General features: G+C 46.6%; 1 protein-coding gene across 5 annotated transcripts in view; it reads right to left on the minus strand.

The window, feature by feature from the left end:
• Zfp777 (zinc finger protein 777) overlaps window positions 1-19762 on the minus strand; it is a 30406-nt gene extending 10644 nt beyond the window's left edge. Inside the window, exons 1-5 of one of the 5 annotated variants that reach the window (XM_063286612.1) lie at window positions 15084-15218; window positions 14730-14784; window positions 10957-11814; window positions 9108-9234; window positions 4924-5037 (exon numbers count right to left, since the gene is read on the minus strand). In XM_063286612.1, coding sequence (XP_063142682.1) covers window positions 4924-5037; window positions 9108-9234; window positions 10957-11799 — 1084 coding nt within the window. In that variant the 5' untranslated portion in view covers window positions 11800-11814; window positions 14730-14784; window positions 15084-15218. Of the gene's footprint in view, window positions 1-4923; window positions 5038-9107; window positions 9235-10956; window positions 11815-12562; window positions 14586-14729; window positions 14785-15083; window positions 15601-15780 lie in introns of those variants that run through there. The other 4 variants (XM_063286613.1, NM_001109348.2, XM_063286611.1 and 1 more) reach the window with 4 other exon arrangements.
• Between the last annotated feature and the right edge of the window lie 1936 nt (window positions 19763-21698).

The raw sequence follows: 21698 nt of genomic DNA on the forward strand, positions 1-21698 counted from the left end.
AGGGTCTTTACTGATGCACTAAAATTGTGAGCCCTGAAGAAAGAACATCTTGTGTTTTGTACAGATGCACCACCTATCCCAATTAAAAAGTCTATCGACAAAGGGGTTGGGGATTTAGCTCAGTGGTAGAGTGCTTGACTAGCAAGCACAAGGCCCTGGGTTTGGTCCTCAGCTCCGAGGGGGGCGACGGGGGACAAAAAAGTCTATCGACTATGGCTTAGACAGGAAATAGAAGGTGGGACACACAGGAGGTAGAAAGAGTGAAAGAGTTCTGGGATAGAGCACGTCTCAAGCAATCCACCTAGGAATACGTGAAATGGACGCATGGCACCTGAGCGTAGATAATCAGACACATGGCAGACTGTAGGTTAACATAAATGGAATATTTTAAGCTATATCTAGTCAGAGAAGAGCCTAGCTAGATGGCCAATGTATTTGTAAATATATTTTGAGTCTGCATCTTATTTCTGGGAGCATGGGGCTAGGAGGAAGAACAGGACATAACTTCAACAGAGCCCCCTAAATGTCTATCAACAGGAGAGTGCTTCTGTATTATCTGAGCTTGTTTTATAGTAGAATGCATTCATTGTAATTTACAATGTATATGTAAGCATATTTATAGAAAACTGGAAAAAAATAAAAAGGTTACTCTTAAGATTTTATTATTATCACCCCACCCCAATCTACCTTTTCCTTAAGACAGGGTTTCAGGTAGCCCAGGCTGGCCTCAAACTCACTCTATAGCCAGGGATTCCAAAGCTTCATGTTTCTCAACCTCCCGTCTCCTAAACACACACCTGTATGTGATTAGACAGGCCATCCCCCTCACCAGCCACTAGGTCCTCATGATGCAGAACCATGGAGGACAGTTAACATTGGTAGCTGGCTCTCTCTTTAGATACGATCATCTTTGCCATTGCCTGGCTCACTGTTTTGTTTTGTTTTGGTTTTTTTTTTGGTTCTTTTTTTCGGAGCTGGGGACCGAACCCAGGGCCTTGTGCTTCCTAGGCAAGCGCTCTACCACTGAGCTAAATCCCCAACCCCGCCTGGCTCACTGTTAATGGTCACACATCAGTTCCAAATTCTCCTCAGTTACCACGGCTGTCTAGTTCTATTATTAAAGCACTCACACATGTGGTATTTATTTAGTTTCACCTACTTGTAAAAATTCTAGAACCTTCTGGTGTATCCAGGATGCTTCACAGCTTCCCACTCTGTTTTCAGTTCTCCCGTCTCCTCCTTTCTTTTTTCTTTTGTTTGTTAGGTAGTGGCAGGAGGACCTGAGTTTGAAGCCAGCCTGGTAGACAGTGAGTTCTAGGACAGCCTAGACTACATAAAGAAACCTTATTTCAAACAAAACAAAACAAACAAATAAAAAGGGGGGGTGGTGCTTGTTCTTACAGAGGACTTGGATTCAATTCCCAGCACCCATATGGTGGCTCCAACTGTCACTAACTCCAGTTCCAGTGGATCCAGTGTCCTTTTCTGAACTCCATGGACACCAGGCATGTATGTGCACAAACTTACAGTCAAGCAAAATACGCATACACACAAAATAAAATGTGAGTTTTAAAATTGAGCTGGGGTAGAGAGACCATCTTATTGTTTGTATGAATGTGGTACCTGTTAATAATAAATCTGATGGCCTATTGCTTAGGCAGAAGATAGGGGGTGGGACATCTAGGAGGCAGAAAGGATTCTATGGGAGGCCCAGGCAGGAGATTCACTGGGGGAAGATGTGAAGAGATGGCAACATGGTACAGGTATAACCAGTCACATGATGGAATGGAGATTAGAATAAATGCCATTGTTTAAGTTATGATCTAGTCAGAGAAGAGCCTTGCTATATGGACTACATGTCTGTAAATATATTTTGAGACTGAGGGTTATTTCTGGGCATATGGGGCTAGGAGGAAGAACTAGACTAACTTCTACAGGCCAGGGAGATGGTTAAATGGTTAAAGTGTTTGCTATGTAAGCAACCACTTGGATTCCCAGAACCTGTGCAAATGCTGGTTGGGTATAATGGCCCACGTGTAATCTCAGTGCAAGGAAGGCAGGGACAGGGATATCTAGACTAGGCATATCAGCAAGCTCTGGGTTCAACAGAAAGACCCTGCCTCAATATATAACGTGGAGAACAATTGAGGCGGATTCTTGATGTCACACACAGACATAGGAATTTGCACACACACTACACTCACATACATAAAACCTTAATTAAAATAAAACAAGACTTGGGTTCCTTCTGCTCGACAGATTGCACATCCCCAAATCCTCCAGTTTGCTCTTCACAGACAGTCAGTTCCTCTTTACACCACTAACACTTGACGTCCCAATGACAACCGTCTCTAGTTCAGAGCTCTGCTTGTAAGCTCTGGGCTTTATTCAGCAGCTTCCTCCTTAGTGTCTCGCTGGGATCCCAACCCACATGAGTTCACAGGGCCATTTTTACTCTCCCTCTTCATCTAAGCCTCAAGTCCGTCTTACTTGAGGCTAGGAATCACCCTTCGCTCCCTCCACTCCCTTAACTCACATCCACCAGTCATTAAGTTTTTCTGGTTCAACAGCCAGTCCATATCTCGCAAGTAGCCACTGCTCCCACTGGGCTGTGCCAAGGACTCAAAGTATTGCTGTCTACTAGTTTCCAGTGTCTTCCCTTCAATCAGTTCTTCAAGGATCGAAGAACCTATTTGATATTTAGGTCTCTACTAAAATTTCCATGTTTCAAGATCCATCTTCTTTAATAAATGGTTTTACTCTATTTTTATTCTGTGTATGTGTGTGTGAGCTTTCATGTGTGCAAGCTACCATCATATGCATGTTGAGGCCAGAGGGCATGTTGGTGTTGGCTCTCTCCTCCTATCATGTGCACCCTGGGGACTGAACTCAGCCGCTCATGCTTGGCAGCAAGCACCTTTACCTGTTGTGTCACCTTGCCAGTCTGTATAATGCCCTTTCTGACCCCAAGCTCAGCAGGGTCTTCTGTGCTTTGTCTTGCAATCTGGCTGCTTGTCACAGCTTTATTACAGGAAGTGACTGGTTTTCTGTTTCGTTAAGACTTATTTTGCTTATGTGTACATCTGTGTGCATATAGATGATGTGCACATGTCCTATTCATGAAGATGCTTGGGGAGGTCACACGGCAGTGGATCCTAGAACTGTAATATCAGGTAGTTGTGAACTGCCTGATGTGGGTGCTGGTAAGTCATCTCTCCAGGCCAGTGACTGTTTTCATAGAGTACAGATGTGGTTGCTAACAGTGGTCTTCTCCACTGCAGGAAATAAGCCCTAGTGTGAGCAAGAACCTCTTGGGAAACCAGCTACTGACATAGTGCCTTGATATATAAAGCATCTGATGAATTAAATAATAAAGAAACAAGTAAATCTATGGCATAAAAATCCTTCATAATGTGACATCAGAGGTGACAGAGTACACCATATAATATATACATAGTATGTGTTAAACTATATTTTAGATTCTGTTCAATGTTACAGACTCTGAAAGGACATTATTAGGTCAAATATATTGCTTTAAAATATTTAAAACATATATATGAGAACACACATTTTTGCCATGGCTTCTGGCTTGTGTACACAGGGGAAGGGAACAAATGGATGACAACCACTCTGAGTATTTTCAGTCATGTGTTAATATCTGAATTCTCTTTGGGTCTCTTAGGGATCCAAAGCTCTGAGTGCATTTACTGAGGCGATTCATTAAAACTGTCACTCTTGGCATATGTGGAACTAGGACAGTTCTCAGTTTTCTAGATGCCCTGCTTGGTATTGCACTTCTGGGTCTGGTTCAGGGTCGCCTCTACCACCTTCTTGCTAGGGAAAGACACTGGACAGATTACTCCACTATGTGGAAGGCTGATGCCTACTGTCTAAGGTAGCAGTTGCTTGGCTAAGTACTCCACGGCACAGTAGTCGTCTCATGTTACCTGCCCTCCCGACTGATGTCACCTCCAGGGGCTGGAAGGGATGAGTGCAGCAAGCGACACAGTTCAGCAACATCAGGAAGTTTCTCTGAGGCCACTGCCTCTGCAGAAGCTCAGGCCATGGGCACATATATGCCAGACTAAACCCAGCTCAGCACAAAGTGGGCTTGGCCATTTGCTTTTTACTTTCAACCCTTTCAAGCACAGCCCCTGGACATCAAAACTAGCTGGAGCAGCAGCCATATTTCAGGCTTTTGGCCAATTCTCACCTTAACCCTCCCTGCCTCTGAGTTAAATCATAACATCTGTCTGTTGGGGTCTTCAATTGAGCTCCCCAACAGGATTATCTCCTTTCTGCAATCAACAGGATCCCAAATGATGCACTATTACTCCTGATTATTACATATGCCCACCAAGGACAAAGGCACATTTCCACTCAAAAAGGGGGCAAGTGATGCAAGTCCAAAGGAAAATCCCCAAGTCGAGCCTACAAAACTGATGCACCAAGACAGCACTCACAGTGAATGTATGCAGGCTACTGCTCCAACCACTGTGTGAGGAGGACACTGGCTGTAGCTGTGTTTACTGAACCACTGTGACATGTCAATCTCCATGCCTGTTCTCTCTTCTGCAGGAACATGGCCCTTGTATGGGAAATCTAGGAGCTAAGAGCATAACACAAAAATGCACTCTGAGTTTCTTCCTGCAAAAAGGATGATAAGAATGGATCATGTCAACAAAAACAGAAAGGAAACAAAAAAACTGCAAGACAATGAACTTTATGCATTCTCACTTATCAGCTACCTGGGCTACTGGAGACTGTGGGACACTAACCACCTGCAGGCCTCCTTCCTGCAGGGCTTGATACTGTATCACCCTTTCAGGTCCTCTCTGGACCTCAGCAGTGCTCCATACTGGAGCTGCCTGAATACTGAAAGGCCCAGGATGCAGGGCCCTGGGTCACCCATCTGCTACTCACCAGCACTGGGATCCGTGGGCGTCTCGCCCTCCTCAGAGTCCTCTTGCTCCTGCATGGCTGGCCTCTCGCCACGCTCCATCTGTGACATCAGGTCTGGTTTGGATATTGCATAGTCTGGGCAGAAGGGAAGAAAGAAAATATTCTGTGTCCGAGGGAGCACTGTATGCTGTAAGGTATCACCTGTAGGGACATGGCCCAGAATACCCCCTTTGCTGGGGGACAGGCTATGCTGGCAAAGAAATGGGCAAGTTTTCAACCTCTTTTTCCTGGGCCCTTTAAGTGTGTGTCTCATGCTGCTGGCAGACACTGAAACTTGCACAGGATCATGACAGTTGAAATTATATGAAGTAAAAACTTAACCCTGATAAAGTGTAAACTTTATAAAACAAAATACAGATAAGAGTTCCTTATATTAAAAAGGGTTGCCAAGCATGACGACTCATGCCTGCAATGTCAGCATTTGGGAGGTAGAAAGAGAACTTCTGTGAATCCAGTGCCAATTTGGGCCACAGACTGAGATCCTGTTCCAAAAACCAAGAGTTCAGATGTGGTGGCACACACCCTTATCTCAGCACTGGGGAAGCAGAGGTAGGCAGAGCTCTGTAAGTTCAAGATTAGGTTGGGCTGCTTAGTAACTTTGTGGCTGGCCAAGGCTACAAGTGAGACACTGTCTCAAAATAAAATAAAATAAAATTAAAATTAAAAACAGAAAAAAAAAGAAAAAAGAAACGAGCAGACATGAGGCTTAGTGACAAAGTATGTGTTTAACATGTATGGGACCCTAGGTTCAGGTCCTTATACTCCTCAGAACGTTTATAGTTATTTTGAAATAAAAAGAGGAGGAAGTATTAGAAACACACATACATATGCATCATATATGTAAATGTTAATATTCATAACTATATAAAACAACCCTCATAATTAGTAGAAAATCAGAGCAAAAGATGAGTAGATAATTTGTAGGGACAGACAAATGACTAGTAATTATATAACACAGATGCACAAGTTTATTAATCACCCCAGAAATACACTCGAATAAAGATAGTACCATTTCTTTCATCTATCGAAAGGACAAATATTTGCTTAGATTAAGTACTCAGGGTGTAGAAAGATCAGGAGTTCAAGGTCAGCACATTTGAGGCCAGGCTGGGTTACATGATCTTGTCTCAGAAAAACAAAATAAAACAAACACAAAGATATTAAGACAGAATAAACTGGGCATGGAGGGATGGTATCCGCATGTACAAGCAGACGAGACTGGTTCAGCTGCTTAGGAGACCCCACAGTGTGCATCCTCTATTCCACAACCTACTTGGTATCTGTCGTATCAGACACTAGGTCACTGCACACATACGTAAGGCTGTTTACCACAACATTCTGCAGCGAAAGAGACAGAAGCACTCACGGATCAGCAGCAGTGCAGTCAAAAGCCAGAGTTCAGGGGGTCAAAGAAAGGCCAGGGGTTAAGAACACTTGTTTTTCTGGTACATAACCTGGATTAGGTTCCCAGCATCCACATGATGGCTCACAAATACCTGTAACTCCAGTTCCAGGGGACCCAGCATCTTCTTCTGGTCTCCATGGGCACCAGGCATGCACATGACACACATGTCATACATGGAACATTAAAACAACAAAAACCAAAACGTTTGCCTGGATACTGAACTTTCTTTCCAAGGATTGTGGCCTATAGGTGCTGATAAAGGTCCCCTGGTCTATCATGCGGTACTGTAAGTGAATGGTTGCCTTTGGGTAAACTCCACACTGCATGTATAACAACAGGACATACACCGTGTGTATGTTTATACATGTACAGAACATGAGCGAGGCTCCTGGTGGCTTCCTCTATGGGGTGGCACTCTGTGAGGTATCACGGGTGAGTGCATAGGAGTCGCTCTTTATTATGTTATTATAAATTGCTAGGTTTTCATAATTGCATATGTATTTAAAAAGCATGTATTTCTAAAAAGTAATGCTAGCCCATGGAAAGTTCTATCTAAAATTAATTATTCTTGCCTGAATCAATTATTTTTAAAATATTACGTTTTTAACTTAATTTTTTGGAGATTTTACTTCTACTTTATGTCTAAAGGCATTTAGCCTACATGTCTGTCTGTCCACCACGTGTATGGTGCTTACAGAGGCAAGAACAGTATAACAGATCCTTTAGAACTGAAGTTACAAATGGTTGTGAGCCACCAATGGATGCTGAGAACCAAATATAGGTAGGTCCTCTAGAAGAGCGGCCTGTGCTTTTAAATGTTGAGCTCGCTCTCTTTCTAGTCAGACCCTTACTTATTTTTACCTTACATGCCCAACAGTGCACTCAACATTTAAACCTTTCTCTCTCTCACTTGTGTGTTCGCGGGTTTAGGGAGAGGATGTGCAGGTGTGCTCACCTGTGCACATACATGGAAGGCAGAGGCTTTATCTTTTACTTGCCTCCATATTGTGAGATAGGATCTCTCACTGAGCCTGACGTTGTTTTGACTTGACTGGCTAGACAGTAAAAAGACAGTAAAGCCCCAGGCATCTGCTTGTCTCCACACCCCCGGCACTGCATGCATACACACACACACACACACACACACACACACACACACACACACACACACACACACACACACACACACACACACGGAGGTGTCTGGCTTTTATGTGAGTGGTGGTGAGCTGAACTTAGGTTTCCTGTGCTTGCACAACAAACTTTTTATCTGCTGACTCATCTCACCAGTCCCCTCAGATTTTTCTTTTGTCTATGTAAAAAAATTCTATATGCAAGAGAAAAGGATACCTGAGGGAAGAAAGTCCAACTTCCTAGTTTTCTGTCCTTTCATGTTTTCAATGAAAAGAAGAATTGATAGACACTGGCATAGACAGATTTTGGTGAGACCAGGACTTCCTGATGGGGACCAGGATCCTGGGGCCACAGGCCTAAGTGATAGCGTTCAGTTGTATGAGTAAGAAAGCTAGATCTGTAATCTTGTCATCAGTCCCTCAGTACATGTCACTCCTGGGAAGCATTTCACACCCTCCTGGCACACAATAGATCCTCAGTACATTTGTTTCCTTCTAGTCTTTTCCCGTCTTCAATGACAGTTTGCTAGACAAATGACTGTTTTAAGCAGGGTGCATGGGAAAATGCTGATGGCGAGAGGCCACCACAGTCTAGCCTGCTCTTTCTCTGCTGCCCCAAGCAGTAGTGTGGAGTCTTCATGGACAGACTGTGCCTGCTTGTGCCATACTGACATACAAGGGGACACAAGAGGCTTTTGTCTGTATTTGTGTTAAGTCTTTTTAAAAGAAAAAATTTATTTTAAATTACATGTATATGTATGTTGTGATTCCAGAAGAGATTCAGATCCTCTGGAGCTGAAGTTACAGGTGGTGGTAGGCGACCTGATGTCTATGCTGGGAACTTTTAACCACTGAGCAATCTCTAGCCTGTCTGTGGCATTCTTTAAGATTCTGTCTGTAGGGCTGGGAAGATAGCTCAGATGGTAAAGTGCCTGCCCGGTAAGAATAAGAACAAGGGTTTGATTCCCAGCACTCATGTAAATTTGGATGTAGTGCCAGTTTGTGACCCTAATGCTGAAGGGATGGGGACAGAGAGGGAGGGAGGCAGGCAGGCCCCACAAGCACTCTGACTAGGCAGTCTAATCATCGTAAAAACTAATGAGGAGAGCAAAGGAAGCTGAAGTTTGACACTGACCTCTGGCTTCCACATGCACACATGCATACGCTCCAGTATACATGTACACACAAAACAAGTAAAATTCTGTTTGAAGCCAGGGAGGTAGTGCATGTGTATGATCTCAACATTCAGGACGTGGAGGCAGCAGAATTCTGAATTCAAGGCCAGCCTTACTCAACTGTAAGACCCTGTTAAAACCATCTGCTGGGCAAGATAGTGCATGCTTATAGTCCAGCACTAGGGAGGTAGACACTGGAGGAGACTAGTAAGTTTGAGGCCAGCCTGGTCTACACATCAAGTTCCAGGCCAGTCAGGGCAGTCCTATCTCAAAACAAAATAACACATACACACAAACCCAAACAAGTGCCATACCCCAAACAACCAAATAAAACCAAAGCCAAACAAATATTTGCCTTTCCCCCTGCAAGAGCTTCTGTTCACATTTCCTACACACAGGCCTCGCACCCACGTCACGGTCCTTTGCTCTTACCCATAGAGACCAGAGACTCATAGTTGCCCCTCATTACATTCTTGTAGAGCTCCTTTTGCCACTCAGAGAGATTTCCCCATTCCTGCTCAGAGAAATGGACGGCGACATCATCAAATGTGACAGGAACCTGAAACCAAACAACTGGGTCAGGAAAGACCAAACTGATATCACCGTAGATGGCCAAACCCCACTCCCTCTGTTTAGGACTAGAGAGGGAAACCTTCCTCCCCTGCACTTGCTCAGGGCTGTGTGCTGTACGGAGCTTTAACAACACCCTGCTGAAAACTGGCCACATCCCTGGCCAAGGAGTGGAGGACTCATCTTGCCTGGATCCTTCCACTAACTTTAAAACATAGAGCACCAGGAACACCAGGAAACCTGCTGAAAATGTAGACTCTTGGGCCTCATCCTGGACCTTCAGAGATCAGTAAGCCTTTAGTGAGATCCTAGAGTTCTAATGTACAACAGCTTTCAAGAAGAAATGGCTTACAGACTCAGTCTGTTTGTTACAAAAAGAAAACTGGTCTGCACTCATGTTCCTTTAGAACCTTCTAGAAAATAAGATTAAAGCCTATTTCTTAGCTCCTTAAGGATACTTCCTGAAATCAATTTTACTGAAATTAAGGATTTATAAGTAAACTGACAAAAAGACTAAACAGAACAAAACCTAAGAGTTAAACTATATTTTTCTCCCTGTCCAGCCTGATGGCAAACAATTAAGCACTGCTCATAGATACAATTGTCCCTTAGTACCTGCAAGGAGTTGGTTCCAGAACCCTCAGGATACCAGAGTTGGCAGATGCTGAAGTGTGTGTGTGTGTGTGTGTGTGTGTGTGTGTGTGTGTGTGTATGTATGTGTATATATATATATCTATATATATATATGCACAATATTTGCATAAAACCTATAAAAAGCTCCAGCACTTTAAGACATCCAATGATGCTAAGCAATTCTGCCCAAGGTGAATACTGGGTGTGGTTGAAATCTATATTCAGGGCTAGGAAAAGTGTTCATGTTCAGTGCACATATAATTTTCTTTTTTCCAGTGTTGTGAGAATTTTAGTTTCTTAAAAAAAAAAAAACACAGAAATAGGAGTGTGTTTTCATTTTAATCCTAGGTGTGGGATATGTGGCTGCTTCGGATTGTCCACAGCAGCTGACTATGATTTGCCAGACTGCGTGAAGTCTGAAATTCTGGAAACCTTTCATAGGGTTTGTAAATGCCAGCTCCGAGGGGCGGGGTGGGTTGTTGGTTGCTGTTGGTTTCAGTTTGTTAAAAAATAGTCTTGTAAAGAAGAAACAAGAATTAGCTATCCTGGTAGTGAAGATCAGACTTGCCCCAAGGAGCTCAACAATCCAAATCAGCAGGAAGTAGTCTAACGAGAACATCGCCCTCTCCCTCTATCCTTTTCTCTCGCCTGTCTAGGGTTTGGGTTGAAAGGGTGGAGAAGGGTAGAAGAATAAAGAACCCACAAATGCTGGCCACAATATTAACCAGAGTGGCCAGAAACCACCAGCAGAATCAGTGTGGAGGGCAGACTGACAGGACATGCTCTCTGTCAGCCCTCACAGACCTCTCTCTGCATCCTATCTCAGGCTCTGGGAAGGGCTTTACTCACCCATCTCTGAATGGACTTTTCTACCAGTTTGTGCTTTTACCAACAGGGAAATAATTTGCTTTTAGTGTGCCTCATTCTTGGTGAAGCAATACTGGAAGGCAAGGACACTTGCTCCTTGTTTTTCCTTTTCCAACCATCACTTTCCCTTTCTTTCAACCGAACTAAATCTCTAAGCCATAGTCCCCTGCAGATGGGAAGCCTTGGGAAGCCCCCAATGGAATGGGTGTACCTTGGGAACTTCTCCGTTGCTGCCTGGGGGTAGCCGCAGGATCCAGAAATTTCTGTTTTTTAGCAGATTCTCCATGTTCTCCAGGCGCCGCTGCAGCAGCCCATACTCCTGCAGCAGGGTCCCCAGTACAACCCACTTACTCTCCAGATGATTTGCGAACTCCACAGCTGTTCTCTCACAGTCTGCTATCTTCTTCTCATTTGTCCCTGTCCTGCTCTCCAGAGTCAGTAGTCGCATGGCCTGGGCCTCCAGTTTCCTCTCCACTGCTTGTACTGCAGCCCACACGGCCAAGCGAGTGATCTCTGCGGTGGGCAGTGGCTGTTCCTTCTGGGCTGCAGAAGAGGTATGGAAGGGAGTGTCCTTTTGTAAAGTGGGACTCTGGAGCAAGGGGTCCATGTCGGTCTCGGGAACTGTGGGTGACAGAGTCAGCGAGTCTTTCTCAGGAGCTTCAGGAGAGTGGAGTGGAGCGTCCTGATGGTGGGTGGAGTGGGAGAGGAAGGGGATCCCTTGACCAGCAGCTGAAGGAGGGGAGTGAGTTTCTTCCTGGGAAGCCAGGGATACCTGGTGAGGTGTGTCTTGCTCCGAAGTGGCAGGACACAGGAGTGAAGGTCCTTTCTGGAGAACATGTGACATCTGGCCGGATGTCTCTTGCTTAGGAGGACTGTCAGTCTGGGGCAGGGCAGCTTGCTGGGGAGCAGTGGGAGACAAAGGAGAAATTTCTTTGGGGGGAAGGATGCAAGACGAGAACACAGTTTCTCTAGGGAGCCGGGCAGGGGCCTGATGCACAGACTCTTCGTGTGGAATTCTGGAGAATGACAGAGGTGATGAGCGGTCGTCCTCCATGTCCAGCTGCTGGACCTGTGTTAAGGAGAGAAGGAAAGACAGGATTGAAGGTCACAGTGTCCAGATGGCAAAAGAAACCTAAGAGACAAGCATTCACACTAAAAGGTTCTCAGTGTTTGAAGCAATAAGACACAGTCCAAAAGAGTAGATCTCTTCCAAAAGTGGCACTGATCTAGACATCAATGCTATTAGGAACACCACATAGAAAATGGCTATGCTACCTTCTGTTTTCTACAGAGCCATCTTTCCCCTACATGTTCCAAAAGTGATGAAGAGCATACAGGAAGTGAAGGGTACTGGGAAGAAATGAGAACACTCTGCTGTTGGCTCCGTCAATGCCCACTGCTACCCCATATACTTGAGCCTGCCCATCTGACTATGCCTTCATCTGGGAAAGGCTGCAGAGGCCACATGGACCTGTGGTATTGCAACTGGCTTTTGTTACAAGTGATGGACAGTGAGACATGATGAGGGCTAACGCAGGAGCCCAGGTTTCCTAGGTAGATGGTCCACTGGGGCAGGGGTACACTGCTGGGCTGGGCTCCCATATTGTGGTTCTTGAGGGAGGGAACAGGAAGAAAAGGCCTGTGGTGGCTGAAGCCATGAGACATTAAACTAGTTTTGAGTATGACAAGAACGTTGGGGACTGAAACAGAAGATGCATTTTCTTTTGGCACTCTGGTTCCCATCTCGCCATAACCATGTTAAAATCTTAAACCACCAGGGAGGTGAAGCCCAGTTCAGTTACCTAGCCATTCAATACCTTTACTGGATCTGAGCGGAATTTTTCCATGACAATTTTTGTTCTTTTCTTCATAATATTCCTTCAAGGAATCTGTTCAGTTTCTATGCTCCCTATGAGTGTTCTGTAAGGAAGGTAATTAAAACTTATGTTCTTCACTTGAAAATTAGCATATCCCTTATGTACAGTCTTAGAGTGTGTGCTCAGTAAATGCCTGTTGAATGAGTCAGCCAATAAGTTAAAAAAATTATCAAGAGAGTAATGAGGGTCCTTTTGCCATCTATCAGAGACTTATCTAAATCCACTTCATACCTTCCATAGCTGTCTTTCTTAGTTTGCTCATTGGTTCACATACAGGTGACTCAGTAAAGCAGCATCCTACTTTTAAGCCAAAGACTGGGGATCTTGAGACCTTGTCTACTAAAGATCTTTGAAAAAGCCAAACCTCTGTTATATGGGAGCTCATCAGCAGAATAAATATTTAGGATTTATTATGTGCCATAAACTGTGTTAAGCATTTTAAAAGACTATCTCATTTAAACCTTACAAAATCTGATGAAACAGGTACTACTGGAATTATTATCCACATTTAGCCTACAAAAACACTGAAAATAGGAGAGGCTATATCTACCTTGCCTCAGGTAACACAGACTCCAGAGACTGTAAGTGACCTCTAGGCCTCAATTATAGACAGAGGCAGCTGATAGGTTTGAGTCCTGAGTCAAAGGCTTGGTGATTAAACGGACCTATGAGAGACTTACTATAATAAGCAGTCATGCTGGGATGAGGGCCCTATCCCTTAAAGATATACTGTTTATTGTGGTGTCAAGAACCCCCTAGGAAGCCTAATGCAAGTGATGAGGTCTCAAAATACATAACAGATGAGAGATTCTGCAAACCTTGAAAGAGTTCAAAGACCCCTAACTCTCAACCCTTCTCTGTTAGGTTGGTAGCAGACTAGACAGCTCCCTTAGGTGGAAGCCTCACATCACACAGCTAAAGGAGCCAACACAATAGGCATATTAAGACAGTCTGCCTGAGGGAGGACTAGGGTATTTGCCTGCAATTAGTAGGGAGAGGGGAAAATACCTGGAGGGCAGGTTAGGTGTCAGAGTAACACAGGGCTTTACCTCAAACAAGGAAAAAAGCCAGCAGGGCAAGACATCTTTATTAACCACCTGAACCAGAGCTCAAAAGAAAATGGTATTTTTTTCCCCCTCCATTTAGGGATTTGGAATACGGGAAAGGGGTGAGGGGTCACAATGTATGCTCCCTCCCCACTACCTAAGTCCTGATACAATGTCATCAGTTTCCAGCAAACCTGTGGCTTGATCTTACCCTCAAACAAACATATCTAAATCGAATAAGCTCAAATTCTCAAGCTGCTGCTAGCTGCTAGCAGGAGAGGAACGTTAGAATTCCTCTGCGCCACATTTCACAGCTTCTACCTGTCTTTTTCCTCCCAGCCCTTGTGTGGTTAGTGAATAGGAGCTCCAGGATCCATGCTACCATACTAGAAACATGCATAACGACACACATCTGACTTTTTTTTTTTAACAAAAGCTGTGCCATTTTCTTACATGACCCAGGATGGTTCACTCAGAATTACATGCCATGAAACGATGTTGAAGACTTAAGCCCAGAGGTAGGAATGTTAGAAAAAAAAAAACAACCCCTTCATTTTATTTCCCAGGAGTTTTGTTATAGTTATTTTAAGAACTGTGAGGCTTTTAGAAAGCCATCTATCCCATCTCTTCCAGTATACATGGAAACAGGCTCAAAGGCACGGACTCCCATGCAGCAAACCTGCCTAGCACAGCCAGGGTGCCTCAGAGAGCATGTTTGGTGGAAGGGCATTTAATTATTGAATGGCCCTCGGAAGAGGCACATCAACCTCCTAGCCTCTCACTCGCCAGACCCCATTTAATCGTACCCCAAGTTTGACTCGGGGTGCTCCTGACGCAGAGGCTATGGATCACACCGTTAACCACGCCGGAGTCGCTGGGCTGGGCGCTGCCCGGCCTTCCCCTCCTCCCCCGACGGGCCGTAGCCCGTGCTCGGTCAGCTCAGGCTGCCCACCCCGGTGAAGCCGCCGCCAGCGCCGCCCCTCCCCGTCCAGGCCCGCAGCACGCTGGGCAGGCCTCTATGGGGCTGCGGGCACCCAGCCCGGGCCGACTCGCTACGTGACCTTGGGGCAGGCAGAGCAGGTCGCCGCCGGGTGTCCGTGCCTCAGTGTCTCCGCTCTGCGAAATGGGAGAGCCGCGTCAGCACCGCGCCCAGGCCGGGAGCTGTTCCGCGGGGCCGAGCTCTGCGGAAAACGTGCCGCCGGCCACCCCGACGGACGCAGCGCCGGCTCCGCAGCCAGGGAGCGAGCGCGCCGCCCGCGCCCCACCTCGGGCCGCGTGTCCGGGAGCCGTGCGGCCGCGCAGCCTCGCACGGACGGCCGCCGCTCCCGCCCGCCCCGGCCGGCCTCCCCCCCAGGGGGCGCGCGAGCCCGCCAGGGCGCCCCCTCCCCGCTAACGTCGCCGCGCCCGGCCCTTACCGAGACCCCAGGCCGGGCCGCCGAGCCCGGAGCACGCAGGCAGTCCCCGGGGCCCCGAGGCCGCGCGTCCGTGCGCGCGCGGGCTGCCCTCCCCGGAGCCGGGGCCGCCTCGGCCATGGCCCCGCGCCGCCCGGCCCGCGCCGCGCGAGTCCCCGCCGCCGCCGCCGCCGCCGCCGCGCGCAGCCCCACGCAGGCCCGGCGCCGTGGGCGGGCTGGCAGTGCGGCGCGGCCTGGCCTCACCCGAGCTGCGCGACCGTCGGGCCCCGGCCTGCTCGGGGCTGCGCTCGGCGGGCGGGCGCGGGCGGCGGTGGCGGCGTCGGAGCGCGGCTGTGCGGGCTGCGCCCCGGCGGCGAGCTGGGCCCCAGCGTTCTGAGGTCGCCCCCGGCGCGCTCGCCCGCCCCGAGCGGCCGACGCTGCGACCCCGGCTGCGGCCCGGGTCCCAGCTGCGAGCTGCGCGGCCGTCCCGGCGCCTCTTCAGCAGGGGAGCTACACCGCAGCTGCCATGTTGCTACAAACTGCATCCTGGGAGGCATGTCCCTCTCAGGCGTTTCAAGAGGAGCGCTCAGAGGCTCGTCGGAGGCGGCCGGAACCCAGACAGCTCCATCTACAGCCGGTAGGAGCGAACAGTGAGGCGCGGGCCGCCGCGGCGCCGGACACGCCCTGAGCCCGTCGCGGCTCCCGGTCCCTCGCGGCTCACCTGGCGTCTTGGCGGCCCGGCGCCCTCGGGCCAGGCCGCGGCGGGCGGCGGCGGCGGCGGCGGCGGCGGAGGCGGCGGAGCGGAATCCGGGGCGCGCGGCCCGCGCGGCGCGCTGGGTCTGGAGGCGGGCCGATGGGCTCCGACAGCCTTCCGCCCGCGGCCGCCTGCGCGTCTCAAACCCAGGACCCGGTCGTTGGCTTTCAAAACCTGCGCTCACAAAGGGATCGGAGAGAGCCGTCACACCAGAGAAAGCCGGAGTTCATGTGACCAGCGCAGTGCAGCCCGGGTTCCAGGGACGCGGGCTGTGGATCCAAGGGGAGCGAGGGGTGGGGGTGGGAGTGCTTTGTGAAAAGCCTCAGTGTTGTTTTCGGCCAGAAAGGACAGAATTCCTGGAATCTTTGAGGGCACGCTTTGGAAGGGGCTAGACGGGCTGCTTAGGAGGAAACTGAGGCCGAGCCGGGAGTGGCTTGCTGATCCCAAGTTGCAGTTTCCACCCCCTCGTACACAGTACTCTTTCCAACCATGAGAGATGACCCTCTTTCCTGGACAGGTTCAGTGAAACGCACGTTTACTGAATGTGGAGGAACTGGCAAGATTTGGGAACGTAATGAAAAAAAGAAAAAAAAAAAAAAGTGTGAGCAGGTGCCCTGGTTACAGTTAGGGATGAACGAAGCCCAACTGGATCCTAGAAGAGAAGACAATAATTTTTTCACTCCATGGAACCCGTGGATGTCTAGGTTGGAGTTTGACTTAGAAGGCAACTGGGCAAGATGCAGCTCTCAGTAAAAAGAGAGACCAGGCCAGGGCCATCCCACTTATCCATGAAGTGTCACCCACCCCCATATGTCTATGCTTATCATGTGTGCATACACAGGCAGTGCACACTACTGGCTTCCTTGTTCTTGAAATTTTATGTATATCTGTATTTTTTTTCAGCCCATGTCCTGTTGCAATTTCTTTTGTTTTGTTTTTGTTTTCTTGGTGGATCATGGTTATTTTGAGATACAGTATGTGTCTATCTACCTGGTCTATTCATTTTAACCCCTATATAACATTTCCTTATCCTTTGGGGGAAATGAAAGCAAACGTGCTATACATCACAGACATACATTGTGCTGTTCACCAGCTGTGGAACAGTGGTAGGAGTACCTTCACCTTTCCCAGACTTTCTACTGCTCACTAAAGGTGGTGCCCACAAACCCTTACCACCATGCATGACTTCCTGTTTTCAGGTCCCAGCCACCGTTTCCTGAGAAGGGACTTGGAAAGTTTGTCAGAGAGTTGAATGAGAAATGTGACTCTATGTTAATGTTGCCATCATTAAAGAAGTCGGTTGCTTTTTAAAACTTGCAGCGCTGACTTTAGTTTTCTCACTTGCTCTGTTGGATGGTTTTTCTCCCATTAGTTTATAGTGTTTTATAAAAAATACACTCTGGTTATTAATCCCACCGAACATTTAATGTAACAACTGATTTATTTGATTCAGTTTCAATTATTTATTTATTTAATGCCTTACTGAGACTGGAGATTGAACCAGGGCTTCTCGCAGACCAGCCGTACAGCTCTACCACTGAGCTACATCCGCAGCCCTTATTTCATTTACATTATTTGTTTATTTGTTTATTATTTGTGTGTGGGATGGGGGCGTGGCCATCCATATGCTATGAGTACCTGTAGAGATCAGAGGGCAACTTTAAGGTTCTCCCCTTTCAACATGTGAATTTCTGAGATTAAACTCTTGGTGTATACAGTATGGCATTTCAACATTTCAGTGTCTATACAACATAGAGAAGGAAAACTGGCTTATTCATTAGTTCAAACCTTTACCATTTCTTAGTGTTTGAGTTACCCAAGATCCTCTAGGCTAAGACGTCAAGTGTGCTAGGCAAGCACTTCACTACTGAGCACCCCCAGCCCTCTGCGGACTGTTTTGAAATATCCAGTAAACTACAGCCACAGTTTACTCTGTTTTGCTGTAAGAATTCTAAGAGGATTCTACTTAATCTTCCACCTTATGAACCATTTTCTACCTCTTAAGGATGTTCAAAGATCTTTCTCTCTCATGGTCTGACCATTTAGTAGGGTTCCTCATGTTATGGTGACCACCAACCATAAAATTATTTTTTGTTGCTAAGTCATGACTGTAGTTAGTTTTGCTACTGTTACGGATCATAATGTACATATCTGTTTTCTGTGAAACTTAGGTGACCCCTGTGAAAGGTCATTTAACCTCCAGAGGGGTCAGGACCCACAGGTTGAGAACCGCTGCTAGAAATTCAGCAGCTCTGTGGAACATTTTCTTGATTGATGATTGATGTGGGAGAGCCCAGCCCATTGTGGGTGGTGCCATTTTTAGGCAGGTGGTCCTCGGTTGCATAAGAAAACAAATTGACTCTAGCCTTCTTGCTCCCTCCTCCCCCCCTCTCAACTCTTCCCCCTCTCCATGTTCATGGCTGGCCTCTAGTCCCCCTCCCTCCCTCTGCTTTTCTTTGTCTCTACTAACCTCTCAACTCCCCTCCCTATGCCCTGAATAAACTATTCTATACGAAGGAAGGAAGGAAGGAAGGAAGGAAGGAAGGAAGGAAGGAAGGAAGGAAGAAAAAACAAATTGGGCAAGCAAGTAAGCAGAAGTTTGCTTCAATTCTCACCTCCAGGTTCCTACCTTGAGTTCCTGCCCTGGCTTCCTTTCATTAGGTGCTGTTATGTGGTATAAGCCCAATAAACCCTTTCATTCCCAGGTTTCTTTTGGTCATGGTGTTTATCACAGCAGTAAAAAGCAAACTAGGGCCATCTTGCTATGTAGCCCACACCCTGGTGTCAAACCCAACACCTTTCTCCCCGAGTGCTATGATTTATAGGTATGCCACTGTCACAGCTACCACACACCGACCCAGCTACATTTCCCCCTGCTTCCTCTGGCTTTTGTAATCCTGACTGTCCTGAAACTCACTCTGTAGACCAGGTTGGCCTCCAGCCAGTAGTTCTGCCTGCCTCTGCCTCCCAAGCACTGGACTAAGGGAGTGCACCACATCCAGCAGTATGCCTTTCATTTTAACAGCCTGCTTTGCATTAGTTATTCTACTTCACAGGGGCCAGACAGATGGCTTGGCAGTTAAGGGTACTTCCTGCTCTTGCTGGGGATCTTTAATATATATTTTACATATATATCTGGGGCTATGAAGGAAGATAGCTTAGCGAGTAAAGACATTTGCTCCCAAGTCTGATCCCTGGAACCCATATGGTGGAAGGAGAGATTATCCTTTGACCTTCACATATGCCTTGTGACACCCCTCCTCCCCGCTTCCACAAAATAAATAAATGCAAAAAAGTCTAGAAAACCGTATCTCTACAGAATTTTTTTTGCAGTTATTCCCCAAACAATACTGTATGACAAGTATTTACATATCATTTACATATATTAGGTAAGTGCCTGAGCATCCCTGGGTTTTTGGTATGCATGCATGGGGGTCCTGCTCATCCTAGGTATCGTAGTGCTGTGCTGTCTGGAGCCTCGGGACCCACTAGGGCCTTGGACTGTATTCCATTTCGCATCATGCAGGGATGTACTTTTCTCTGTATTTTGTGTCTTACAATGGTATATTTAATTGTTTCTGTAATTGTATGCATTTTTAGTATTTCTCCTCTTAAGATTACCAACATGAATGTTATATATTCTGTAATCAGTTGTAATTTTGTTATGAACTTCCAATAGAAAACATTGCTCTGGGGCTGGGGATTTAGCTCAGTGGTAGAGCGCTTACCTAGGAAGCGCAAGGCCCTGGGTTCGGTCTCCAGCTCCAAAAAAAAGAACCCCCCCCCCAAAAAAAAGAAAAGAAAACATTGCTCTAGTCTGTGTCCAAACTGCCTTGAGCTGGTCTGATCTCAGAAGCTGAGCTGAGGTTAATACTTGGATGGAAGGATTGCTTCCCCCAAACAATATTAAATATTTTACATTTTGGTCAATAAATGATTATTCTCTTTACAAAATGTTTTGTTTTGTTTTTTTGAGACAGATCTTACTATGTGTCTCTGTCTACACTGGAACTTAATATGTAGAGCATGCTGGCCTTGAACTCAGAGTGCTTCCTGCCTTTGTGAGGATTAAAGGCATTCACCAACGTGCCTGGTTACAAATTTTTTTTATAGGATCAGGATATAACTGGGTGGTAGAATGTTTGCTTAGCATGTGAAAGGCTCCAGGTCAAACTCTCAGTACCATTCCTTCCCACCACCTCCATTATATATAATTTTAGTGCATGGTGATTTTTAAAAGTAGTCTGAACAAAATAGAGTACTTGAAATGTGTTGTGTTTTGCTTTGTAACCCTGCTGGTCCTTTTTATTTTGAGACTGACTTCAAGTAGACTGGCTTCATGTAGATTGGCCTAGAACTTGCTTTGTAGGTAAGGATGATCTTGAAAACACATGATCCTCCTGGTTCCACCTCCCAAGTGCTTCCAGGTGTGCACCACCACATCCGGTCTGATTTTGTAAATGACTAAAAAGAAAGTCTCATGATTAAAAACTAACTATGCCTTTCAAGTTTCTTATAGCCTTATTACTTTATCAGTAATTAAGTATGTGAAAATATTTCATTTTTATTTTTCTCATAGTTCTGTAATTTTTTTGCTTTATATATTTTTGAGGACAAGTTGGATACAGTAAACTTATTTTTCCTTTGATAATGTTGCCTTCTAGAGCCTAGAAATTAGAGCCTCTGGCATTAAAACATGCTTTGTCTGGTAGTGTTAGCACATGTTTGCTGTCTTCTCTCCTCAACCACAGATGATCTTCGAACTGTTTTCCATCCTTAGTTTGTAAGTCATCTGTTTTGCAGACAGTTTTGTGGCAGGATGTTGAGCATCCTTTTGCCCTTATCTAGGGATCAAGGCAAAGGACAAAAGATTTAAGGTACCCCCCTTTTGAATTTCATGTGGCCCCATGAGACAGTCCAGGCTGTCAGGACTGGCTGGTCACTGACCTGTCCCTATCACATGTACAGAGCAGATGTGGAGGCCTAGCATGCACCATGTGATCTCTTAGTCTCTTTAAGAAGTGGGCACACTTAAGACACAGAACCAGGTTTTAGTGCAGAGATTCCAAAGGACAGGTGGCTTCTAGTCCTTCTTGGCTCCTCTTGAGCCCTGGTAATCCACTAACTAGGTAAGAGACAAACGACTTAACCTGCCGCCATCTTGCTGACCCTTCCCTGTTGTCTCACCTTTTTGGGTTACTTTCTCCTTTTCCTTGGATTAATTAGATTTCCTTCCTTCCTGTTTTGGGGGAAGGGTATATGTGTGCAGGGAACTTTATTGATTGTATTCAGAAGAGTAGGACTCCCTAAGCCCTTCTCCTTCTTCTGGGGGTCTGTGGTGGAAAACTGAGGGGACAGGGACTACTCAAGGACTACTCAGCAGCCAAGGGTCTGGCCTCCTCTCTCTTGTCTTTGCTTGGGTGATAGTCTAGGGCTTCTTCTTGGAGACCTTCGAAGGCCATGAGGCCGACCACCCTGTTGCTGTAGCCATATTTATTGTCATACCAGGGGATAAGCTTTAGAGAGTTGTCTTGAGGGCAGCGTCAGCCTCAGCATCAAAGCTGGAAGAAGTGGAGACAACCTGGTCCTCAGTATAGCCTAGGATGCCCCTTAGTGGGCACTCAGATGCCTGCTTCACCACTGTCGTGACGTCATCATACTTGGCAGTTTTCTCTATGTGGCATGTCAGATCCAAGTGGACACTATGGGGGTAGGAACATGGAAGGCCATGCCTGAGATTCCCATTCAGCTCTGGGATGACCTTGTCCACATCCTTGGCTGGACCAATGGATTCAAGGATGATGTTCGGGGCAGTTCCACATACATTATGCCATAGCTTCCCAGAGGTGCCATCTACAGTCTTTTGTGTAGAAGTGGTGGCATGG

Source organism: Rattus norvegicus, chromosome 4 (assembly GCF_036323735.1).
Source record: "Rattus norvegicus strain BN/NHsdMcwi chromosome 4, GRCr8, whole genome shotgun sequence".
NCBI classification, from domain to species: domain Eukaryota; kingdom Metazoa; phylum Chordata; class Mammalia; order Rodentia; family Muridae; genus Rattus; species Rattus norvegicus.